The sequence below is a fragment of the Eubalaena glacialis genome, chromosome 3 (genome assembly GCF_028564815.1).
Source record: "Eubalaena glacialis isolate mEubGla1 chromosome 3, mEubGla1.1.hap2.+ XY, whole genome shotgun sequence".
Lineage (NCBI taxonomy): Eukaryota > Metazoa > Chordata > Mammalia > Artiodactyla > Balaenidae > Eubalaena > Eubalaena glacialis.
The window spans coordinates 130,622,369-130,644,439 of record NC_083718.1 but is presented as its reverse complement, the minus strand read 5'-3'; the positions used below and the strand labels follow the sequence as shown (position 1 = coordinate 130,644,439).

Below are 22,071 nucleotides of genomic sequence, written 5' to 3'. Positions count from 1 at the left end.
TATTATTGGTAGGCTTGAGTATTACAAGTAGAGAAGAGCTTAGGGTCTCATCAGGATGGAGATTATAATAAGAAACTTTTACAAAAATCTAGGATCACATGAAATGCACCTCCTGTGCACAAATATCATTATTCTCCTCACTCTACAAATTGCCAGAAGAAGAAAATTATCATCTTGGACCTACCTTGTCCCTGCATGAAAGAAAAACAATCTTCACTGAAAATTTTTAAAAGCAATCTATTCCTCACATGGGTTTTCATTCCAAATTCAGACTACCAGAGTAATCTGTAAAACTGGAGATGATCCTTTTAAGTTTCAGTAGACACTTAAAAGTAATCAACACATCCTCTATGGGAAAACCAATCTTCATAACAGAGTGTCAAAGAATTTAGAAAAAGTTCCAAGGAATATGAGTTCACACTCAAAATCACAGAATGCAGAAGGGAATGACATACGGTAAGTGAAATCTGCAGTAAAAGCAGACAGTAAAATCAAATCTGTAAAGATAGCAACTACTGGAATTATAAGTTATTGAATGAAATAAGTATGTTTAATATGTTTTACAAAATAAAGGGAGATTAAAAATATGAGGAAAGAGCTATTAAGAAAACAATATGAAAATCTGAAAGAGAACCAAGTAATACTTCTACCTATTAAAATTAAAATTTCAATGGCTAGATTAAGTAGCAGATTGATTATATATCACTGAGAAAATTATTCAACTGGAAGATTAATCTAAGGATCCTCCTTATAGTATGTATAATAGAAATAATTATAAAAGAAAGGTTAACAGACATTGTAAATTTGTATTTGTTGCATGATTTGAGAGTATTCAATTATGTTTTAAAGGGAAAGAGAACAAGCAAGCAGAACAGGCAAAGCTTGTAAGATGCCAAGTATAGATACTGAACAAGCAAATGAGAGATACAGATAAGATTCATAAGATGTCTTAGGTATACATAATAAGTAAGGTAGTAACCTGAAAAACACATTATATAATAGATGAAACATAGGTCTGTGAAGAATACTGATATAAAGGAAGAAATAACGTATGGAAGGACTAAATAACATTTTAAAACATTCATGAGGCATTTATCACATCATCTTCAGATGGACAGCTGTGTCTCCCACCAAATCAATCACCCATCAGTAACCTAATATGACCTCATGCATGCTATGCTCAAAACATGAAAGTAAAATTCATCACTGCTTACTAGGTTATCAGTTACATAGTTTATAGCTAAGGTGAAGGACACTTGCTTGCTCCTACATCTCTCTAAGATGTCAAGAGTGTGTTGGCTCAAATCATTTTCTGGCTGTTGAAGACCCTCACTCATCCTCAACTCTGGTCCTTATAACCTAACCAGCAGGGAAAGCCTGAGGGAACATAGTGAGAAACAGGACATATGAACATTGCATAATGTAGGATTCAGATAGTGTGGTCATTTCACCCCACTTGTACTCACATCTATTCCATTTTTCTCCCTTTCTTCTTGCTGTATGTTTAAAGTAGATTAAATAAACTAATTCAAGTATCTTAATTTGATCTCTGAGGCTTTTTACTCTGTGACATCTGAAATAGCCTGCCTGGTAACTTACTTGGAGGTTATAATAGCATCTAGGTAATTTTCCACCACTACAGCTGGCAATAAGAATGGGATGCAATTAAAAGGCATTCTAAGTAAATTATAAGAGAAATAAGATCATGTTTCACAAATGAACTTCACAGTCAAAGCAATATTTAAGAGCCCGTAATACAAAAGAACTACTAAAACTTACTCATAATACAGAATAGAGAAGAAACTAAGCTAGAGATTAGAAAATAAATCCAGAACAAAACTCAGTGGAGGCCTGATTACCCTCCCCAACAAGACCTTGGAATCAACAGGAAGAAACCCTAAGCCAAGGGTGTTACCAAATACCAACATATTAGTCTGTGAACATGACCTCTGCTGTAGTCTACCTGTTAATATACTTAGAGACCACCATTGCAAAGAGGTAATTTCCCACCATAAGAAAAATGAGGAATATAGTAAAAATATTTTGAAGAGATTATCAATAAATAAAATGATGACTGGAAATTATCTAGAATTGATAAAGGAGAAACCAATCCCTAGATGCACACAGCCCAGCAAATATCAAGTTGTAAAATAAAAATAAATTGATTCTTAGAATTGTCAAAGTAAATACATTCAGAAAACCAACAGAAATATCTTAGATTTAAAAGTAGTAAGAGAGAAAAGGAAGATAACCTGTAAAGGAACAATTAGCCTAACAATTTTTCAACAGCAACAATGGAAGCCAAAAATAATGAAAATATATTCAATGAGCTAAAGGAAAATATCTATCAGCCTAAAATTAGAATTCCCAAAAAAGTATATATCAAGTTTGATAGAGGAAAAAAATCCCCTTAAACTCTTTTATCTCCATTCTTTTATTTCATTTGTTTTAGCCTATAATTTTAGAGGCATTATGGCTATACTTTCATCTCTAAAATAAAACACTAAATATCTCAGTTCAGAATGGAATAGGAGAGTTTAACTGATTCTAAAACAGAGATTCAATAAATGCTCCTATTTGCAGCAGCATTTACAAAAGGTTCCTAGAATCTTTAAATCCTAATCATTCCTGGGTTCTGCAGTTTGAATCAGCCTTAATCTTTGGCTTCTGATACTTGCAGGACAGGCTATAGCAGAGGTTGGCAAACTTTTTCTTTAAAGAGCCAAATACAGACAGTACAAATTTTAGGTTTCTGGGTAGTACAATCTCTATCTCAACTACTCAGCTTTTCCATTGTAGCTTAAAAGCACATTGATAGACAATATATAAAAGAACGGGTGTGACGGTGTTCCAGTATAATTTATTTACAAAATCAGGTAGCCATCTTAAAGACCAGAGATTTCTGATCTCTAGCTACAGGTTCCTGAGATCTGCAAAGTCAGTTATACATATCTATCTGCTTCCTAGTTTGCAAAATTTTGTTGCTCTTTCTCTTTGCCCTTCTCTTGCCCTCTGCCTTTCTAAATCCTCATACTATCAGTTTAATGGGATTTAGAGAGTAAGTAGAGGCAAACTGAAATGCCAACACAGTATTATTTTTCAAAGTATGTGTTATTAAAGGAAAACTGCTAGAATTTTGTTTAGGAATGCACTGCAGAGACAGATCAATTTAGAAAGAACAGACATCTTTATTATATTGATTCATCCAATATCATAAAAAATGATATATTCTTATATTTATTTTCGTCTTGTTCTATCAGTAATGTTTGGTAGCTTTCTTTTTAGAGGTAATTCACACCTTTCCTTTCATGTATCCTTAGTATGTGGTTTATGACAGCCATGGAAGTGCGCTGCTCAGATCTCCTTGAAGAGAACCCACTATGAGGAGCACAGCTGACTGACAGCCCCAGCTGCTGCCTCTTTAGATCCATCACTACATTTTTGCCAAGGCTATTCCCAGTCAATGACTGAGGTATTGTACTAGTGCTGGCCCATTTCTGCCTGATGCAGGATTCCTCCAGTGTTCAAGTTTTGCTCAGGGATTCCCCAACGGTCTGGCCTACATTTCTTCAGAATTGTGTTGCTGAGTCTCTTTCTGCCCAATCCATTGTCTCTCTCCCTTCACAGGTGTCAAATTATCATCAGAGTGTGAACGTTTTTCCCTGCCTATTCCTACTCCTTCCTCTTTTGTTTGTCAAAGGTATTTCTCCCAATGAATTTCTTGTACACCTAATCTTGTTTTTGTGTCTGCCTCTGGAAGACCAATCCAACAAATGGTGAGGTTTTTATACTACTATAAATGGTAGCTTTTAATTTCATTTTCCAACTGGTGATTGTTACTATATATTTAAATACTATTGGGTTTTGTATTATTATTTTACTAGCTTGCACATTCAAAATCATGACATCTACAAGAAATTACAATTTTCTTACTTTCTAATCTTTTAACTTCCTTTTTATTTTCCTTACTTTGTTCCACTGATCTATGTTCACCATTGCAATACTAAATAAAAATGCTAACAGTTGACACCCTTGTTTTGTTCCTGGCCTCAGGGGGAATAATTCCAATATTTCACTACTAAGTATTAATAAATGTGTTAAAATATACGTATTGTTAGGTTAAGAAAGTTTCCTTCTAATCTTAGATTGCTAAAAATATATATATATATATTTTTTAACCTTAAATGACTGTTGAATTTTATGATTTTGGTGCAGACTTTGAGAGGACTGTATACAGGTAGACCTCACTTTACAAGGTACTGCATTAATGAAACCCTGCATATACCAGAACTATAACCTCACTTTGCACAACTCTATTATATATTATTTTTCTATTACTGAGTAACAAATTGCACAAACTTTGTGGCCGGTCTGGGTTCTTTCTTATCTGGAAGCTTAGGGGAAAAAATCTGCTTCTAAGCTCATTCAAGTAGTTGGTAGAATCCAGTTTCTTGCGTAGGACTAAAGTCTCCATTTTTTTGCTGGTTATTGGTGAAGGGTCACTCCTAGCTCATAAAGTCACTCTCACGTCATTTAAATGTGGTCCCCTTCACCTTTAAGACAGCAACAGTACATCAAATCCTTCTTGTGCTTCAACTTTCTCTGATATCCTGTTCCACCATCAGCCAGAGAACACTCTTTGTTTTTAAAGAGATGATTTGATTAGGTTAGACCCACTCAGATAATCTATCTTAAGGCCAACTGATTAGTAAGGAACCCTAATGACATCTGCAAAATACCATCTGCTGCATAATATAACATGATTGTGGGAGTAACACCAGGGAACAAAGATCATGTGGGCCATCTTGAAATTCTGCCTATCACAAGTTAGATGAGATCAAATGAGATCAAGTCTCAGTTACTTTGGAACCTTGAAAAATGAGGACACATTCATTCAAAATATACACAAATTTTAGTTAACCTGATACTGGGCAAAGTGAGAAATACTGAGGTGTTTTCCCCCACTCATATTCTGTTATGTGATTCATTTTCTAATGTTAAACTAATTTTTTATTCTTTGAATAAACCTATGTTGGCTATAGGGTATTAACCACTTTATATGTCACTAGATCTAATTTTCTAATATTTTATTTATAATTTTTACATGTGCATACATAAGACAGGCCTGCAATTTTCTTTCTTGTAAGGTCCTTTTCAGGTTTTGCTTTTAATGTTATGCTGACCTCTCAAAACATGAAAAGTATTCTTATTCACTCTTCGGAAATTTTGGTTAAGATGGTGTTATATGTTCCTTAGACGTGCAGGATAATTCACCAGCAAAGTCATCTAGACCTGAAGTCTCTTTGTGGGAAAGATTTTAATAATGGATTCAATTTCTTTAATGTATGAAGGACTATTCAGCATTTTTATTTCTTCTTCTGTCAGACTGAAAATTGTGTTTCTTGAAAGAATTTGTCCATTTCACACAAACTGTCAAATTATTTGGCATAAAGTTATTCATTGTATTCCCTTTAACTTCTGTGAAGCTGCAGCGATGTTCTTTATCATGGTAATTTGAATTTTTTCCTCTATCTCTTTGTTATAGCAGTCTTGCTAGAGTTTATCACTTTATTACTCTTTGAAAATAACCAATTCTTGGCTTTATTGATTTTTTTTAACATCTTTATTGGAGTATAATTGCTTTACAATGGTGTGTTAGTTTCTGCTTTATAACAAAGTGAATCAGCTATACATATACATATATCCCCATATCTCCTCCCTCTTACGTCTCCCTCCCACCCGCCCTATCCCACCCCTCTAGGTGGTCACAACGCACCGAGCTGATCTCCCTGTGCTATGCGGCTGCTTCCCACTAGCTATCTATTTTACATTTGGTAGTGTATATATGTCCATTTGGCTTTATTGATTTTTCTGCACATTTTCTCATGTTCATTGTATGCTTGTTTTATATTTCATCTATTTCTGACACTATTTTTATTATTCCTTTCCTTTTACTCTTTTTGGGTATAACTTCTGCTACTTTTCTATCTTCATGAGACAGATGCTTAGATCCTTGATATGCCAAACTTCTTCCTTTTTTATATATACATTAAGATCTATTAGGCAACAATTATAATTTTGTCTTTTGCTTTCAAATATGCTGTGGTAGAAACTGCTAACTACCTTCCAATTCAAATCCTCCCTTCTAGCCTTTGTAACAGAAGCCAAATTTCATACAAGTAGCAAAATGGCCAGATAAAAGATCCTATTTCTTAGCATTCCTTGTTGCCAGTGTGCCCATATTACTAAATTCTGGCCAAGGAACTGTAAGAGGAAATGCTTTATTCCCAATTAGGCTGATTAAAGTTGCTGTTTTAGTGTGGTGATGTGCCCTTTCTGCCATTCAGTACTGCATAAGCCTTCCAGCATGCAACCAGCTATAACAATTGGAACTTTGGCAGCCATTCTGAAACACAAGTGAACTTAGGATAGAACACACAAGATAGAAAGATAGAATAAAAAGGACACTTGGGTCCTGATTTTGTGCAGAGTCACACTTGTACAAAGTACACTTTGTACTTCTTGGACTACAGACTCTTCTAATATAAAAAATAAAACTTTTGCCTAGTTTAAACCATTATTTTAGGAGGTCTCTGTTACACAGAACTGAATCCAATTATGACTAAAACATACAAATATATTGTTTCTTTTTTTAAAAAAAATATTATCAAATTAGATAAAGCTTTCAGTAATTTTAATATAATAGTGATGACTACAGGCCTCTGTATTCTGCTCCTGGTCTGAATAGGATCACATATTATTTTCCTATTTATATACATATCTGATGGAACTATGTTGGACTACAATATGGTGCACTTTCCTCCTCAGATTGCCGTGGGACATTTGGCTTAGCACTGAAAATTCTTGATAATAGTGGATGGACACCAACTCTACAGCATTACCTTTCATACACTGAAGAATCCCTTCTTGTTGTTATGCAATACCTGGCTAAGAACATAGTCATGCTGAATCGTGGGCTTATAAAGCACATGACTATCAAGAAGAAGTATATGATGTCTAAGCATGCTAAGATCAGCTCTCTAGCACAGCTGAATTCTGCACTAGTTCAAGATTTATCCAAGGCTGTGGCAAAGGTGTAACTTATGAACTTTGGAATGCTATAATATCTGCAAATAAAATTGGCACCATGTGCCATCTATACATATAAAAAAAAGATGTTGGATGTTATACATATGTGACCTCTGCTAAAACCCAGTTTATTACAACCCTAGCATGCAGACAATTCCTACTTTAATACTATATGTCAAAAGAAATTTATAACCATACCATTCAGACAATCATAATAGTTAGATATTATTCTTAAAAAACAAGCTGAAACCTGTCTTTCTGCAAGTCCCATCCCTATTCTTGATCCTTTTATCTATTCTATTTATTATTTGTATATAGCATATATATACTAACAGTATACTACACTAGTATATATTGTACATATACTATTTTATATGCAATATCATATACTATTCAGCTATTTTGAAATATCCTTAAGTAACTCTTTTGATACGTAAATATCCAAGTACCTCTAACCATTCTTTCTTGTAATTGTAGGATATTTGATTTCCGCAACCCTCTTATATTTTTAAGAAATAAATCCAGCTAATACATATCATCTAAAATATGTAAGTCACAGAAATTTAGCTTATTAGAAATACCTGGTGAATGATGCTGGTCAACCAGCTTCATGTTTTATAAGGGCACTCTGAAATAATAATCATGGCAGTCCCATAGTTTTTAAATCTACCCATATTCCCATGCAAAAACAGATATAACAACTAGATAGCAAAAATTTTTCATTACCTATAACAACATTATGTGAGAAGATATCCCCAGGAAATCCAAAATGTATAGGAATACGGAAAAATCACTGACATCCATCAGACCACTGTGATATTAGCAATTATGCAGTAGGAAACAAATGAAAGCAATGCATGTGATGGATAGAAATAAAACAAAAAATCTAAAGACACTCTCTGGAAAGCTTGGAGAGACAATTTAAGAACAGAGCTATTTTTAGTTTTTTAAGGAACCTCCATATTGTTCTCCATAGTTGCTGTACCAATTTACATTCCCACCAACAGTGTACGAGGGTTTCCTTTTCTCCACACCCTCTCCAGCATTTATTGTTTGTAGATTTTTTTGATGATGGCCAAAACCAACTATACTTCAAGAAAAATGTTTTAAAAACAACAGAAGCTAAACCCTAGTGGGGTTTTGCATATTCCAATAGTGTGTGAATACAAGGGTTCAGTGGTAAGATCTGAAGGTCCTAGAGTATTCTGGGCCTACAAACCCACAAAACTAACTAGCCAGTGCTTTTCTCTAGGTCAAAGCCCAAAACTGAGAAGAAACTCCTGAAAACAGAATCAAAATTGAGCAGCACAGAAACAATGGAGAAAAACAGAGAGGAATAAAAAAGTCTGCATTAAAAAGGGAGTGCTGGGGACCAGAGAAAGAGAATTCAGAAAGTAAGCCATGATACTTTTGGAAACTACACACACACACACACACACACACACACACACACAACAAACAAACAAGAACAGAATAAAGAACTTTAGAACCTGAAAAAAAGCTTCTTAAAGTTGATTAAAAACTAATTTCTCATAAAATGGGCAATACAATAGGATCACTATCTAAAGCCGTAAAGATTTATTACAGAGTTATTATAAAGCAAAAAGACAACAAGAAGCAAAGTAACATCACTGTAGACAATAAAAGCAAGCCAGACAGTGAAGCTTGCAAAAAAGATAAACCTATAACCTATTATTTCAAAATAAACTTAAGTCCAGTTCTGCATATTAGGAGCTTGGAAGCTGTGATTCTGTCCTAACAACAACTAAAAAGCTGAATAGATTGAAAAACCAATGACTTTCCTTGGATCTCTAAGACAGAGGAGAACACAGGGCACACTGTTGCCTTCAAGATTTGAGAGACAGGTGAATATAAATCATCACAGATTACCTGAGCAAACACTCATAAGAGGAAACTGCCACCAAAACCAGTGCCAAGGTAGGAAAATCTGAACTGTCATTGACAAATTGCTGGAGGCTCAGTGTGGACAACACTGAGAGTTTAAAACTCTAGCGGTACTCAGTCATAAGGAGACTAGCACAGTACTGTGAGACTTACCTCCAGGAGCTCGACCAGATTCCCACAGTAAATATCAGAGAAAAATCTCCTTGTGCTTCCAAAAGTGGGAGGGGAAAATGAAACAATTTGAAATATATCAGAGCACTCTGTTCTTTTTAAACAAGGCCTGCCCTCAGGTGAATGTAATTAACTACAGCTTAACCTGCTGGGGTATTATCAGAGCCTAACTGACCTGGGAGAAGGGAAAACCCATCTGCAACTGGCCCAAGCCTTCCACATGAGAGAAAGGAAATAGAGTTGAACCTTGAACAACATGGGGTTTAGAGGCATCAACCTCTCACGCAGTCAAAAATCCACATATAAATTTATAAAGTCAACCTTCCATATCCACGGTTCCACATCTACAGATTCAACCAACATTAGATCATGTAGTACTGTAGTACGTATTTATTGAAAGAAATCTGAGTATAAGTGGACCCATGCAGTTCAAACCCATGTTGTTCAAGGGTCAGCTGTACTAAACTCCAGCTCACTCTAGCAATCCAGTCACACCAAAGGAGGGAGAAAAAAAATGAGAAGCTCTTGTCAGTTTATAGTTCACATGCACAGACTCAATAAAAGTCTAAGACTTAATCATAGGAATATAGAATGCTACCCCTCCCCACACCTCAGCATCAATAACCAAGACCTATTTTCAACAGTTCCTTTTACCTGGTACATAATGTCGAGTTATCAGAAAAAAAATGACAAGGCATACCAATAGTGAAAAAAAAGCACAATTTAAAGAAACTGAACAATGATCAGAAACACATGGCAGGGAAGTTGGAATTATCAGACCAGAACTTTTAAAACAACTATGAATAATATGCTAAAGGCTCTAATGAATAAACCACACAGCTTACAAGAATAGATGGGCAATGTAAGCAGAGAGAGAAAAAAACTAAGACAGAATCAAAAAGAAATGCTAGAGATCAAAACACTGCAACAGAAATGAATATGTCTACAATGGGCGTATTACTAGATTGGATATGGCTAAGGAAAGAACATCAGTAGAATACTTGAAAACAAAAAAGCAAAGAGAACAAAGACAAAAAAAGCAGGATAGGATATGCAAGGGCTGTGGAACTATAAAGGTGCAACATACCTGTGATGGAAATACCAGAAGGAGAAGAGATAAATGAAAAGAAGAAATATTTGAAACTATAATGATGGAGAATTTCTCCAAATTAAAGCCAGACAACAAACCACAGATCCAGGAAGATCAGAGGTTACAAAGCAGGAAAAATGCCAAAACCTTTACATCATTTTCAAACTAAAGCATATCAGAAAGAAGTCAGAGGGAGAAAAATCTTACCTATAGAGGAATAAAGGTAAGAAGTATATATGACTTCTCCACAGACATCATGCAAGCAAGAAGAAAATGGGGTGATATGTTTAAAGTATTGAGAGAAAAAATCCGCTAACCTACAATTCTATTCCCTATGAAATTATCTTTCAAAGTGAAAAAGAAATAAAGACAAAAACCTAGGGAATTTTTTTGCCAGTACTTCTGTATAAGAAGTGTTAAAAGAAGTTCTTTAGAGAGAAAAAGAATAAGTCATTATCTCGCACTTACAAAGAGTAAGGAGGAGAATCAAAGAAGGAATAAGTGAAGTTAAAATAAAATTTTTATTTTTCTTATACTTAAGAGATAACAGTTTGTATAAAACAATAGCATAAATATATTCAATTATGTATATATATAATATATACACATCTACATACAACATACATACATATATATGCTAATGTATGTATCAGTGAAATAACTGAAGTCAGTGATACAAGGGACAGGAAGGGGGAATTAGGATTGTTTTGTTATTATATGATACTAATACTATCTGTGAAATGGTATAGTGTTTGAAACTGGGCTTGGATTAGCTATATATGTATATTGCAATCTCTAGGGCAAACACTAAAAAAGTGGTAACCAATATGTGAAGAAAGGAGAGAAAATGGAATCATATAAAATGCTCAATTAAAACCACAAAAGGAAGAAAAAAGTGGAATGTAAAATAGGAAAACAATGGCAACAAATAAAAAACAGTAATGGATATGACAGATATCAATCAAAATGTATCAATTATCACTATAAAGTTAATAGTCTAAATGCACAAATTTAAAAACAGAGGTTGCAGTGTGTTGCCAAGATGGAGTAGGAAGACCCTAAGCTCACCTCTTCCTACAGGCACACCAAAATTACAACTATTGATAGAGCAATTATCTATAACAACAACCTAAAGACTAGCAGAAAAGATTTTCTACAACTAAAGATATAAAGAAGCAACCATAATGAGATGGGTAGGAGGGGTGGAGCTGTGATATAATCAAGACCCCCAACCCCAGTAGGTAACTGACAAATAGGAAGATAATAACAACTGCAGAGGTTGTCCCCAAGGAGCAAGGGGTCCAAGCTCCACATTGGACTCCTTAGCCCATGGGTCCTGCACTGGAAAGATGATTCCCCAGAATGTCTGGCTTTGAAGGCCAGTGGGGCTTGTACATGGGAGAGCTTGAAGGCTGTAGGAAACAGAGACTCTGCTCTTAAATAGTGTGTACAAAATTTCACATTGCTCTGAGTGCCAGTGCAAATGCAGTAATTTGAAAAGAGCTTGGTCAGACCCACTAACTGACCTTGGAGATCCTCCCAGAGAGGCAGGAGGCAACTGGGATTCCTCATGGGGACAAAGACTCTGGCAGTAGCCATTTTGGGGAGGTCATTCTACCACAAGGACATTAACACTAGCAAGAGCCATTATGAAGTCCTCCCTCTAGCCTATTAGTATGGATGCCAGCCCCAACTGCCAGCACACCTATAGTAGTCAGCCCCACCACATTAGAAGGACCCATGCAACCCACATAGGGGACATCCCCTAGAGCATATAGCTCAGGTGACCAGAGGAGAGTATGCTGCTGGGCCCCATAGGATATCTCCCAAATAAGGCCACTTCTCCAAGATTGGGAAATGTAATCAACCTAATAAATAGAAATAAACACAGAGAATTAGGCAAAATGAGGAGACAAAAGAATATGTTCCAAACAAAGGAAAAGGCAGAACCTCAGAAAAAGAACTAAACAAAGTGGAAATAAGCAATCTACCTTGAGGAGTTCAAGGTAATGATCATAACGATGCTCAACAAACTCGAGAAAAGAATGGATGAACACAGTGAGAATTTTAATGAGGAGCTGGAAAACATAAAGAACCAAACCTAGCTGGAGAATAAAATAACTAAAACTAAAAATACACTAGAAGAAATCAACAGTAGATTAAGTGACACAGAGGAACAGATCAGCAAACTGAAAGACAGAGTAGTGGAAATCACCCAAGCTAAACAGAAAATACGGGAAAAAAAGAAGTTTAAAAAATGAGGATAGTTAAGAGAACTCTGGGAAAAATAAAGCGTACTAACTTTCACATTATAAAGGTCTCAGAAGGTGAAGAGATAGAGAAAAGGGCAGAGAACTTATTTGAAAAAAATAATTGTTGAAAACTTCCCTAACTTGGGAAAGAAAACAGACATCCAGGTCCAGGAAGCACACAGAGTCCCAAATAAGATGAATCCAAGGAGGTCCACACCAAGACACATTATAGTTAAAATTGCTAAAATTAAAGACAGAGAGACAATCCTAAAAGCAGCAAGAGAAAAGCAACTAGTGAAGTAAAAGAGAACTCCCATTAAACTGTCAGCTGACTTTTCATCAAAAACTTTGCAGGGCAGAAGAGGGTAGCACAATATATTCAAAGTGATAAAAGGAAAACCCCTACAACCAAGAATACTCTACCTGTCAAGACTTTATTCAGATTTGAAGAAAAAATAAAAAGTTTTTGCAGACAAGCAAAAGCTAAAAAAGTTCAATATCACCAAACCAGTTTTAAAAGAAATGTTAAAGGATCTTTTCTAAGCAGAAAAGAAAAGATCAGGACTAGAAATATGAAAATTATGAAAGGAAAAATGTTATTGGTAAAGGCAAACATGCAATAAAAGCAGTGAATCAAGCACTTATAAAGCTAGTAGGAAGGTTAAAAGAGAAAAGTAGTAAATTTATCTATATCCACAATAAGGAGTTAAGGGATACAAAAAAAAAAAGGATATAAAATATGATGTAGAAAGAGGAGACCTTCAAGATGGTGGAAGAGTAAGACATGGAGATCACCTTCCTCCCCACAAATACATCAGAAATACATCTACATGTGGAACAACTCCTATAACACCTAGTGAACACTGGCAGAAGACCTCAGACCTCTCAAAAGCCAAGAAACTCCCACGTACCTGGGTAGGGCAAAAGAAAAAAGGAAAAACAGAGACAAAAGAATAGGGATGGGACCTGCCCCTCTGGGAGGGAGCTATGAAGGAGGAAAGGTTTCCACACACTAGGAAGCCCCTTCACTGGCAGAGACAGTGGGTGGCAGGGGGAAGCTTCGGAGCCACAGCAGAGAGCACAGCAACAGGGGTGCAGAGGGCAAAGCAAAGAGATTCCCGCACAGAGGATCAGTGGCGACCAGCACTCACCAGCCTGAGAGGCTTCTCAGCTCACCCACTGGGGAAAGTGGGGGCTGGGAGCTGAGGCTCCGGCTTTGGAGGTCGGTCGGATCCCAGGGAGAGGACTGGGGTTGGCTGCGTGAACACAGCCTGAAGGGGGCGAGTGCGCCACGGCTACACGGGAGGGAGTCCAGGAAAAAGTCTGGAACTGCCGAAGAAGCAATAGACTTTTTCTTGCCTCTTTGTTTTGAGGTGAGCGAGGAGAGGGGATTCGGAGCACCACCTAAACGAGCTCCAGAGATGGGCGTGAGCCGCGGCTATCAGCGCAGACCTCAGAGGCGAGCATGAGACACCAAGGCTGCTGCTGCAGCCACCAAGAAGCCTGTGTGCAAGCACAGGTCACTCTCCACATCTTCCCTCCCCGGAGCCTGTGCAGCCCACCACTGCCAGGGTCCCGTGGTCCAGGGACAACTTCCCCGGGAGAACACACAGCGCACCACAGGCTGTTGCAACGTCACGCCGGCCTCTCCCAACACAGGCTCGCCCCACATTCTGTACCTATCCCTCCCCCCAGCCTCAGTGAGCCAGAGCCACCTAATCAGCTGCTACTTTAACCCCGTCCTGTCTGAGCTAAGACAGATGCCCTCAGGCGACCTACACACAGAGGTGGGGCCAAATCCAAAGCTGAACCCCAGGAGCTGTGCGAATAAAGAAGAGAAAGGGAAATCTCTCCCAGCAGCCTCAGGAGCAGCGGATTATATCTCCACAATCAACTTGAGGTACCCTGCATCTGTGAAATACCTGAATACACAACGAATCATCCCAAATTGAGGCAGTGGACTTTGGGAGCAACGATATATATATATTTTTCCTTTTTCTCTTTTTCCATGTGGCTGACAGGGTCTTGGTGCTCCGGCCGGGTGTCAGACCTGTGCCTCTGAGGTGGGAGAGCCGAGTTCAGGACATTGGTCCACCCGAGACCTCCCAGCTCCACGTAATATCAAACAGCAAAAATCTCCCAGAGATCTCCATCTCAACGCCAAGACCCAGCTCCACTCAATGACCAGCAAGCTACAGTGCTGCACACTTATGCCAAACAATTAGCAGGATGGGAACACAACCCCACCCACTAGCAGAAAGTCTGCCTAAAATCATAATAAGGTCACAGACACCCCAAACCACACCACCGGATGTGGAACTGCTCACCAGAAAGACAAGATCCAGCCTCATCCACCAGAACACAGGCACTAGTGCCCTCCACCAGGAAGCCTACACAATACACTGAACCAACCTTAGCCACTGGGGGCAGACACCAAAAACAACACAAACTACGAACCTGCAGCCTGCGAAAAGGAGACCCCAAACACATGAAGTTAAGCAAAATGAGAACACAGAGAAACACAGCAGATGAAGGACCAAGGCAAAAACCCACCAGACAAAACAAATGAAGAGGAAATAGGCAGTCTACCTGAAAAAGAATTCAGAGTAATGATAGTAAAGATGATCCAAAATCTTGGAAATAGAATGGAGAAAATACAAAAAACGTTTAACAAAGACCTAGAAGAACTAAAGAGCAAACAAACAATGATGAACAACACAATAAATGAAATTAAAACTTCTCTAGAAGGATTCAATAGCAGAATAACTGAGAAAGAAGAATGGATAAGTGACCTGGAAGATAAAATAGTGGAAATAACTACTGCAGAGCAGAATAAAGAAAAAAGAATGAAAAGAATGGAGGACAGTCTCAGAGACCTCAGGGACAACATTAAACGCACCAACATTCGAATTATAGGGGTCCCAGAAGAAGAAGAGAAAAAGAAAGGGACTGAGAAACTATATGAAGAGATTATAGTTGAAAACTTCCTGAATATGGGAAAGGAAATAATTAATCAAGTCCAGGAAGGGCAGAGACTCCCATACAGGATAAATCCAAGGAGAAACACACCAAGACACATATTAATCAAACTATCAAAAATTAAACACAAAGAAAAAATATTAAAAGCAGTAAGGGAAAAACAACAAATAAAACATAAGGGAATCCCCATAAGGTTAACAGCTGATCTTTCAGCAGAAATTCTGCAAGCCAGAAGGGAGTTGTAGGACATATTTAAAGTGATGAAGGAAAAATCCTACAACCAAGATTACTCTACCCAGCAAGGATCTCATTCAGATTCGATGGAGAAATTAAAACCTTTACAGACAAGCAAAAGCTAAGAGAATTCAGCACCACCAAACCAGCTTTACAGAAAATGAATAAAGAAACTGGTACATCCAGACAATGTAGTATTACTCAGCTCTAAAACGAAATTATCTTATCAAGCCATGAAAATACATAGAGGAATCTTAAATCCATGTTACTAAATGAAAGAAGCCAATCTGAAAAGGCTATATACTATATGATTCTAACTATATGACATTCTGGAATAGGCAAAACTATGGAGACAATAAAAAGATGGGTGGTTGCCAGAGTTAGAGAGGGGGATAGGGGTGACTAGGCAGAGGACTGAGGGTTTTAGGGGGCAGTAACATTAAACAATGTGATTCCATAATGATGGATATATGTCATTGTACATTTGTCCAGATTCACAGAATGTTCAATACCAAGAGTTTACTGTAAACTCTAGACTTTGGGTGATTATGGTATGTCAGTGTAAGTTCATCAGTTAAAAAAAATGTACCACTCTGATAGGGAATGTTTATAATGGGGGAGGCTATGCATGGGTAGGGGTTGGGAGTATAATGGAAATCTCTGTACCTCCTGCTTAATTTTTCTGTGTAACTGAAACTACTCTAAAATAAAATAGTCTTATTTTAAAAAATAAACTAAAAGGTATCAAGAAAATTATGAAAGACATACAAGACCACACAAACTAGAATTAGACTAATTTAGAAATGCAATGACAGGACTCAGAATAAGACATTTAAAACTCATTTTATAGATAAATACTAACCTAGGAGAAGGATAATTATAATGAACAGAACAGAAAATACCCTAAGAGAAATGGAAGTTGAAAATAAGAAAGATTTTAAAAATTAAAAAGAAATAAAATCATTAGATAAGGAACTAATATACTATGATTATACTAAGTACCCATTCAACAATTATTTTTAAAAAAAACAATTATTTTAACTATATATCTCCAATCTAAAGACAAAAAAATCCTTTAACACGTTTTAACTTTATTAAATGTTTCTTGTTGATAGTGGTTTATGTATAGTAATCCTGAAACTATTTTGTGTTTATTAGGATTCAGCTAATGAGTAACATTACTGATAATGTTAGCAACCAGAATTCACAGGGTAGAAGAAGGGAAGTGTAATGTGGAAAGAAGAAGTCAGTGAAGAACTTTCTGTGTTGGATTAGCATTAGAAATATGAATTTATGATTTAAAAAATCCATTTTCTATTCTGTCTGCTGAAATAGCCTAAGAACCATGACACTCCAGTAGCAATGAACACATTTAGTGCCCAGACCTTGGTTCCTAAATACCATTCCCTACTAAAAATACTAGGGCTCTTTGGAAAATAGCTGTTTCCAGGTCTTCAGAAATAAAAGTAAAAAGAGCACAGAATTTGGGCTATGTTAAACAAAAGAACGCAACACTTGTAGATTTAACATACACTGTTTCATCTCTTTATAACTGACCACAAATATCCAACACACCATAGCTGTCTGCCATTGGATACATATCCCAACCTTTCAACCAAGTTTAAATTCTTAATTCTTCATCCATAAGATAGAAAATACAGGACAAACTCAAAAGCTCTGCTGTATTAAATGATATAAAGTGGATTAAAATACCTAACATGGTACTTTGCATATACCACACATTCAATAAATGTTTGTTTCCATTCTTTTACCTTTTTACATACCATTGACCCAACTAATAATCCTCCTTGTGACCTCAATGTAGTTACCCTTACTTAGGTTTAGGAGGCTGCCAATCTGATCACAATATTTCATTCTAAGAATAAAAGTATACCTCCTTTGTACCATATCATTTATGTTAGAATAATACCACTTCAAAAGATTATGTATACATATATCCCCATATACATATAGCGGATTTACTTTGTTATATAGCAGAAGCTAACACAACATTTTAAAGCAATTATACTCCAATAAAGATGTTAAAAAAAAGATAACAGCATTAATCATAATAATTTTCTAAATTTAGACAGTACTTCAAGGATGTATATAAAATTTCAACCAGTTTAAGTGAACAAATTTCAAGCAGAGTACAAAATATTTGCACCTAGGGAGACACTTCTCATGGCTAGAAATAGACATATGAGAGGACTAATAACTGGGACCTTTAGGTTGGAGGAATCCACAGGCACCTCTCAGGGCAGCTTTGCATGTTTCTCAGTTGTTTCTGTTTTTGCTTTTCCACAGATGAATCCAGAAATATTTTTCTGATTCTAGCTTCCACAGTCTATTTATTAATATATTCATCAATTCAGCAAATATTTTTTGAGCATCTAACATGTGTCAAGCACTCTGTTATATACTATAGATACAGAGTATGTAGTACATTTGGAGATATAGATAATTATGCAGACAACTTCAATACAGTATTGTAAGTGTTGATAATGAAAGTATGTGATAAACATTGCAGGGACAAATATCACAATAGTTTGCCCTAAGCAAATTGAGAGCAACTGGAGGATTTTAAGTTGGTGAATAAGATTAGGTTTATAATTTTGAAAGATTGCTCTGTGCATGCTGTGGTAAATGTAATTGGAAGGGAGCAAGAAATCCAAGGAAAGAGTAAGTTTCCCACAAAATCATATAATGCAGAGAGCATAAGGTAGAAGAACAACAATAATAATATTTTTAAAAGAGCAGCTAATAAGAATGTAATATCCACATTTGCCAGATGCTATGTGCTTTATATTCATGATCTCAATTCTCATAAGCAAGCAGCGAACTAAGTACTGCTATTAGTCCCTGCTCTCTACCATTTAACATATGAGGATATTCAGGCCCAGAGCAGTTAAGTAATGTGCCTAAGGGAACAGCATTTTAAAGAGAAAAAGAACTCAAGTCAGTCCGTATCGAACCACTGTGATATATTATTACTACTGACATTTCTCCCCACAAAGCTCATTCAAATTCATTTCATGCATGCTGAATTTTCAGATATTGTTTCCATGTACAAGGTTTTTATCTCATGTTACATGAATATCAAAGGTAATTTTATTCTAAGAGAGAAAAACTCAGTCCCAGGGGCATAAACTAAAGACAAATCCCTTTAATTAGATGTTTATTTCACAGAAAATGCATACTTAATTTAAATGGAACATATGAGATAGAAATAATATTTTAAATAAATATGTACCTGTTAGCAATTGCCTGATTCTTTTCACATCTTTTATTCCAAATCACTTTACTTTTCCCCCACTGATGAACCCACTCTCTCTCCCACTTTGACCTTGGTTTGAAAAGTATATGGAACCTCACTCATCCTCAGAAGTTGCAGGCACTATATTATGTTCAGTTTTTTCTCTCATACTATCTCTCTTAATCAGGGCTATTGCCATCTATGATTTAGCACATGCAGGCTAACACAGGAGAACATCCTCTCTGCCTTACTACAGAATGTTGAATATCATTTCAGTGAAATGTCCTAATCTTTCTTTCTCAGGGAATGTCTATTTCCCAACTCCAGATCTATTTAATCCTACCTATATTTCAGGGCCATGTTCTATTTCTATCTTATGAATTCTCCCATTTAGCATCTGAGAATAAACTATAGGAGAATGTTCATTTCTTTTTTCATATGTTTGATGTTTGTCATGACTAAAATAAATTGATGACAGAGTATCCTATCTTATCTCCCCAAGTACAATGTTGAGAGACTCTTATAGGAAAAGTTTTCCCCTGTTTGTAAAATGTCAGCTACTGGAAAGGGATGTAAGGAACAAAGAGAGAGGAAAAAGCATTAATCAAAGGGTAATGTAGACTGATGTGGTACCAGATGTTTTGGCAAAACTATCTTCATATTCAAACAAAATGCAAAATCCTCATATATATATACATATATGTGTGTGTGTGTATATATATATATGTGTATATATATATATATATATATATGGTTTACATTTCTCTTATGTTATATTGTACATGGCTTATATTTCTATTATATCCCATTACACGAGAGAAATGTAATATATATTTTTGACTAATGTTTTTAAGTTTAATTTAAAATAACTGTCAGAATTACTCAGACAATGATTAATAAAAACTTCAATGATTAGTTATTTATATGGTCAATTTAAAAGAAAAAATAAGAGAATCAAATTTTGATTATGCTCAATATTATATTACTATAGCATCTGGGGTGTTTTCCTAAAAATTAGGAAATTAAATAGTCTATAAAGTACCATTTTGATAGGGAATACAAAAAAGCATATATTAGAGAAATGTCTTTTTATCAATTATTTTATCATCTTTTAATATTCAAATAGTGAAGAAAATAAAACATACCTCACTTTTTTCCTAACTAAGAAACCACGTATCCATCTTTGAACAATCAAAACTGGCGAGTTATGAGCCAGAATTTCATTAACTTTTGAAATAATACATTTGATATTATCAATTTCATCCTCATAGGTTGATCCCTGTATAAAGAAAATATATTTAATATTTATAGTTCATGAAAGTATTTCCAAAAGATATTTTAACTTGGTAGTCTGATGGTATAAACTATTAAAACATTCACGGGTATTATTATACACATAACAGTTAAATAATAAATACATTTTCATATCTACTTTTATTAGATCAGAAGACCAAGAATTAGTAGCACCAAATAATTTTAATTCTCTACAAAAAAAATGCAAGATCAATGAGGATAACTTTCTCCATTCTAGATTCTTCTCACAATCTGCTATCATAGTTACAAAATTTTGCCCATAATCATGCTGATCTCTGAAAGATAATGGCATGAATAGACATCCAATGAAACTCTAAAAGTATTCTGTGGATCATCACAGAGGAAACTGATACATGATGGATTTATAAAACAACTTACAGTAGTTCAAAACTTCGTGGCATCTTAACTAGAATATTGCACACTTTTACTGGAAGACAGCACATTCCCCTGGGGAAAGATATTCTATATTGCCTTTAAAGAAATTATCTCTAAGATTATTGTTCCTGCAAATTTTTTATTTGGGATCATAGACTCCCTATATCCCACTGATCATTTGACTGGTTAGAAAAAGCCACTCTAGTTATGTCTTGAATGTAAGAATTATGCATTAAAAACCTAACACATTTTTTTGTAAGGTACCTACTCTGAAAATTATCAACCCCATCATGTTTAAAAAAAAAAACAAAAAAAACCAGCTGCTAAAAAAAAAAATCACAAAGCCTTGTATATTAGTACTACTTCAGATTTATACTTACAAACATTCATTGCTAATTAGCAAATCCTTTACTTGGCCCTGGCTTGCTTCTGTTTCCAACAGGAGCTACTGTAAACCTTCAGTACTATTCTCTATATTCAAGCCTTTTCCCTAGCACTGCCTAAACATCTTGCTTCCTTCTCACAGAGAATATAGGACTATCAAGTCTGAACTCTATCAACTAACACTCCTCCCTTCCCTACAAATTTAACTATATTCCCACTTAACTCTTATCTATCTATACTGAATAGAAGCAACTTCTACTTAATCTTAAAACAAGAAGTATCTCGCTTCCTGTCCAAGATTGGCTCTCCATCATGGTTAAGTTTAATCTCTCTGTTTTCAATTACTTCCCTGCTACTGTCCCTATCCCTCACCTATAAATATGATGTAGTCTCACCCATCTGTAAAATGCACACACACAAATAATCATACACATCCCAACCCTCCATCCTTTGTATCAACTTTTATTAAGAGTCCTTGAAACAGAATTCCACATTTGCTGCCCCACCTTCTCTCTTCCTGTATCTCAATCCACTGACTTCTATCCCTATCATCCTATCTAATACTTTTACAAAATTATCATTGGACATTTCTCATTGAAACACTTCCCTTGGCTTCTATACACCACACAGTTGGTTTTCCTATAACTAATGTTTACTTCTGGACTTTTTAAAGACCTATCCATACCCTACTTAATGTCACACTGAAAGGATTTTGTCCTTTTGTCTTTTTTCAATCTGAACACACTGTCCAGATGACTGCATCCAAATCCACAGCTCCAACATTCACCTATGTCCTGATGTCTCTCAGATTTCTCACTTTAAGCAGGAACTCTCTCTGGAGCTACAGAACAATATGGTCAAACTGATTATCCAATTACAGGCTTACCTTGGAGATACTGCACATTGAGTTCCAGACCAGCACAGAAAAGGGAATATTGAAATAAAGCAAGTCGCATGAATTTTTTGGTTTCCCAGTTCATATAAAAATTATGTTTACACTATAATGTAGTCTATTAAGTGTG

At 35.8% G+C, this 22,071-nt stretch overlaps 1 protein-coding gene across 1 annotated transcript in view; it reads right to left on the bottom strand.

Annotated features, from left to right (window-relative positions):
* Positions 1 to 22,071, bottom strand: part of LRRIQ3 (leucine rich repeats and IQ motif containing 3) — a 198,427-nt gene that overhangs the window by 142,375 nt on the left and 33,981 nt on the right. Inside the window, exon 3 of the mRNA XM_061186447.1 lies at positions 20,122 to 20,255. Within this exon, the coding sequence (XP_061042430.1) occupies positions 20,122 to 20,255 (134 nt within the window). The remainder of the gene's footprint in view (positions 1 to 20,121; positions 20,256 to 22,071) is intronic.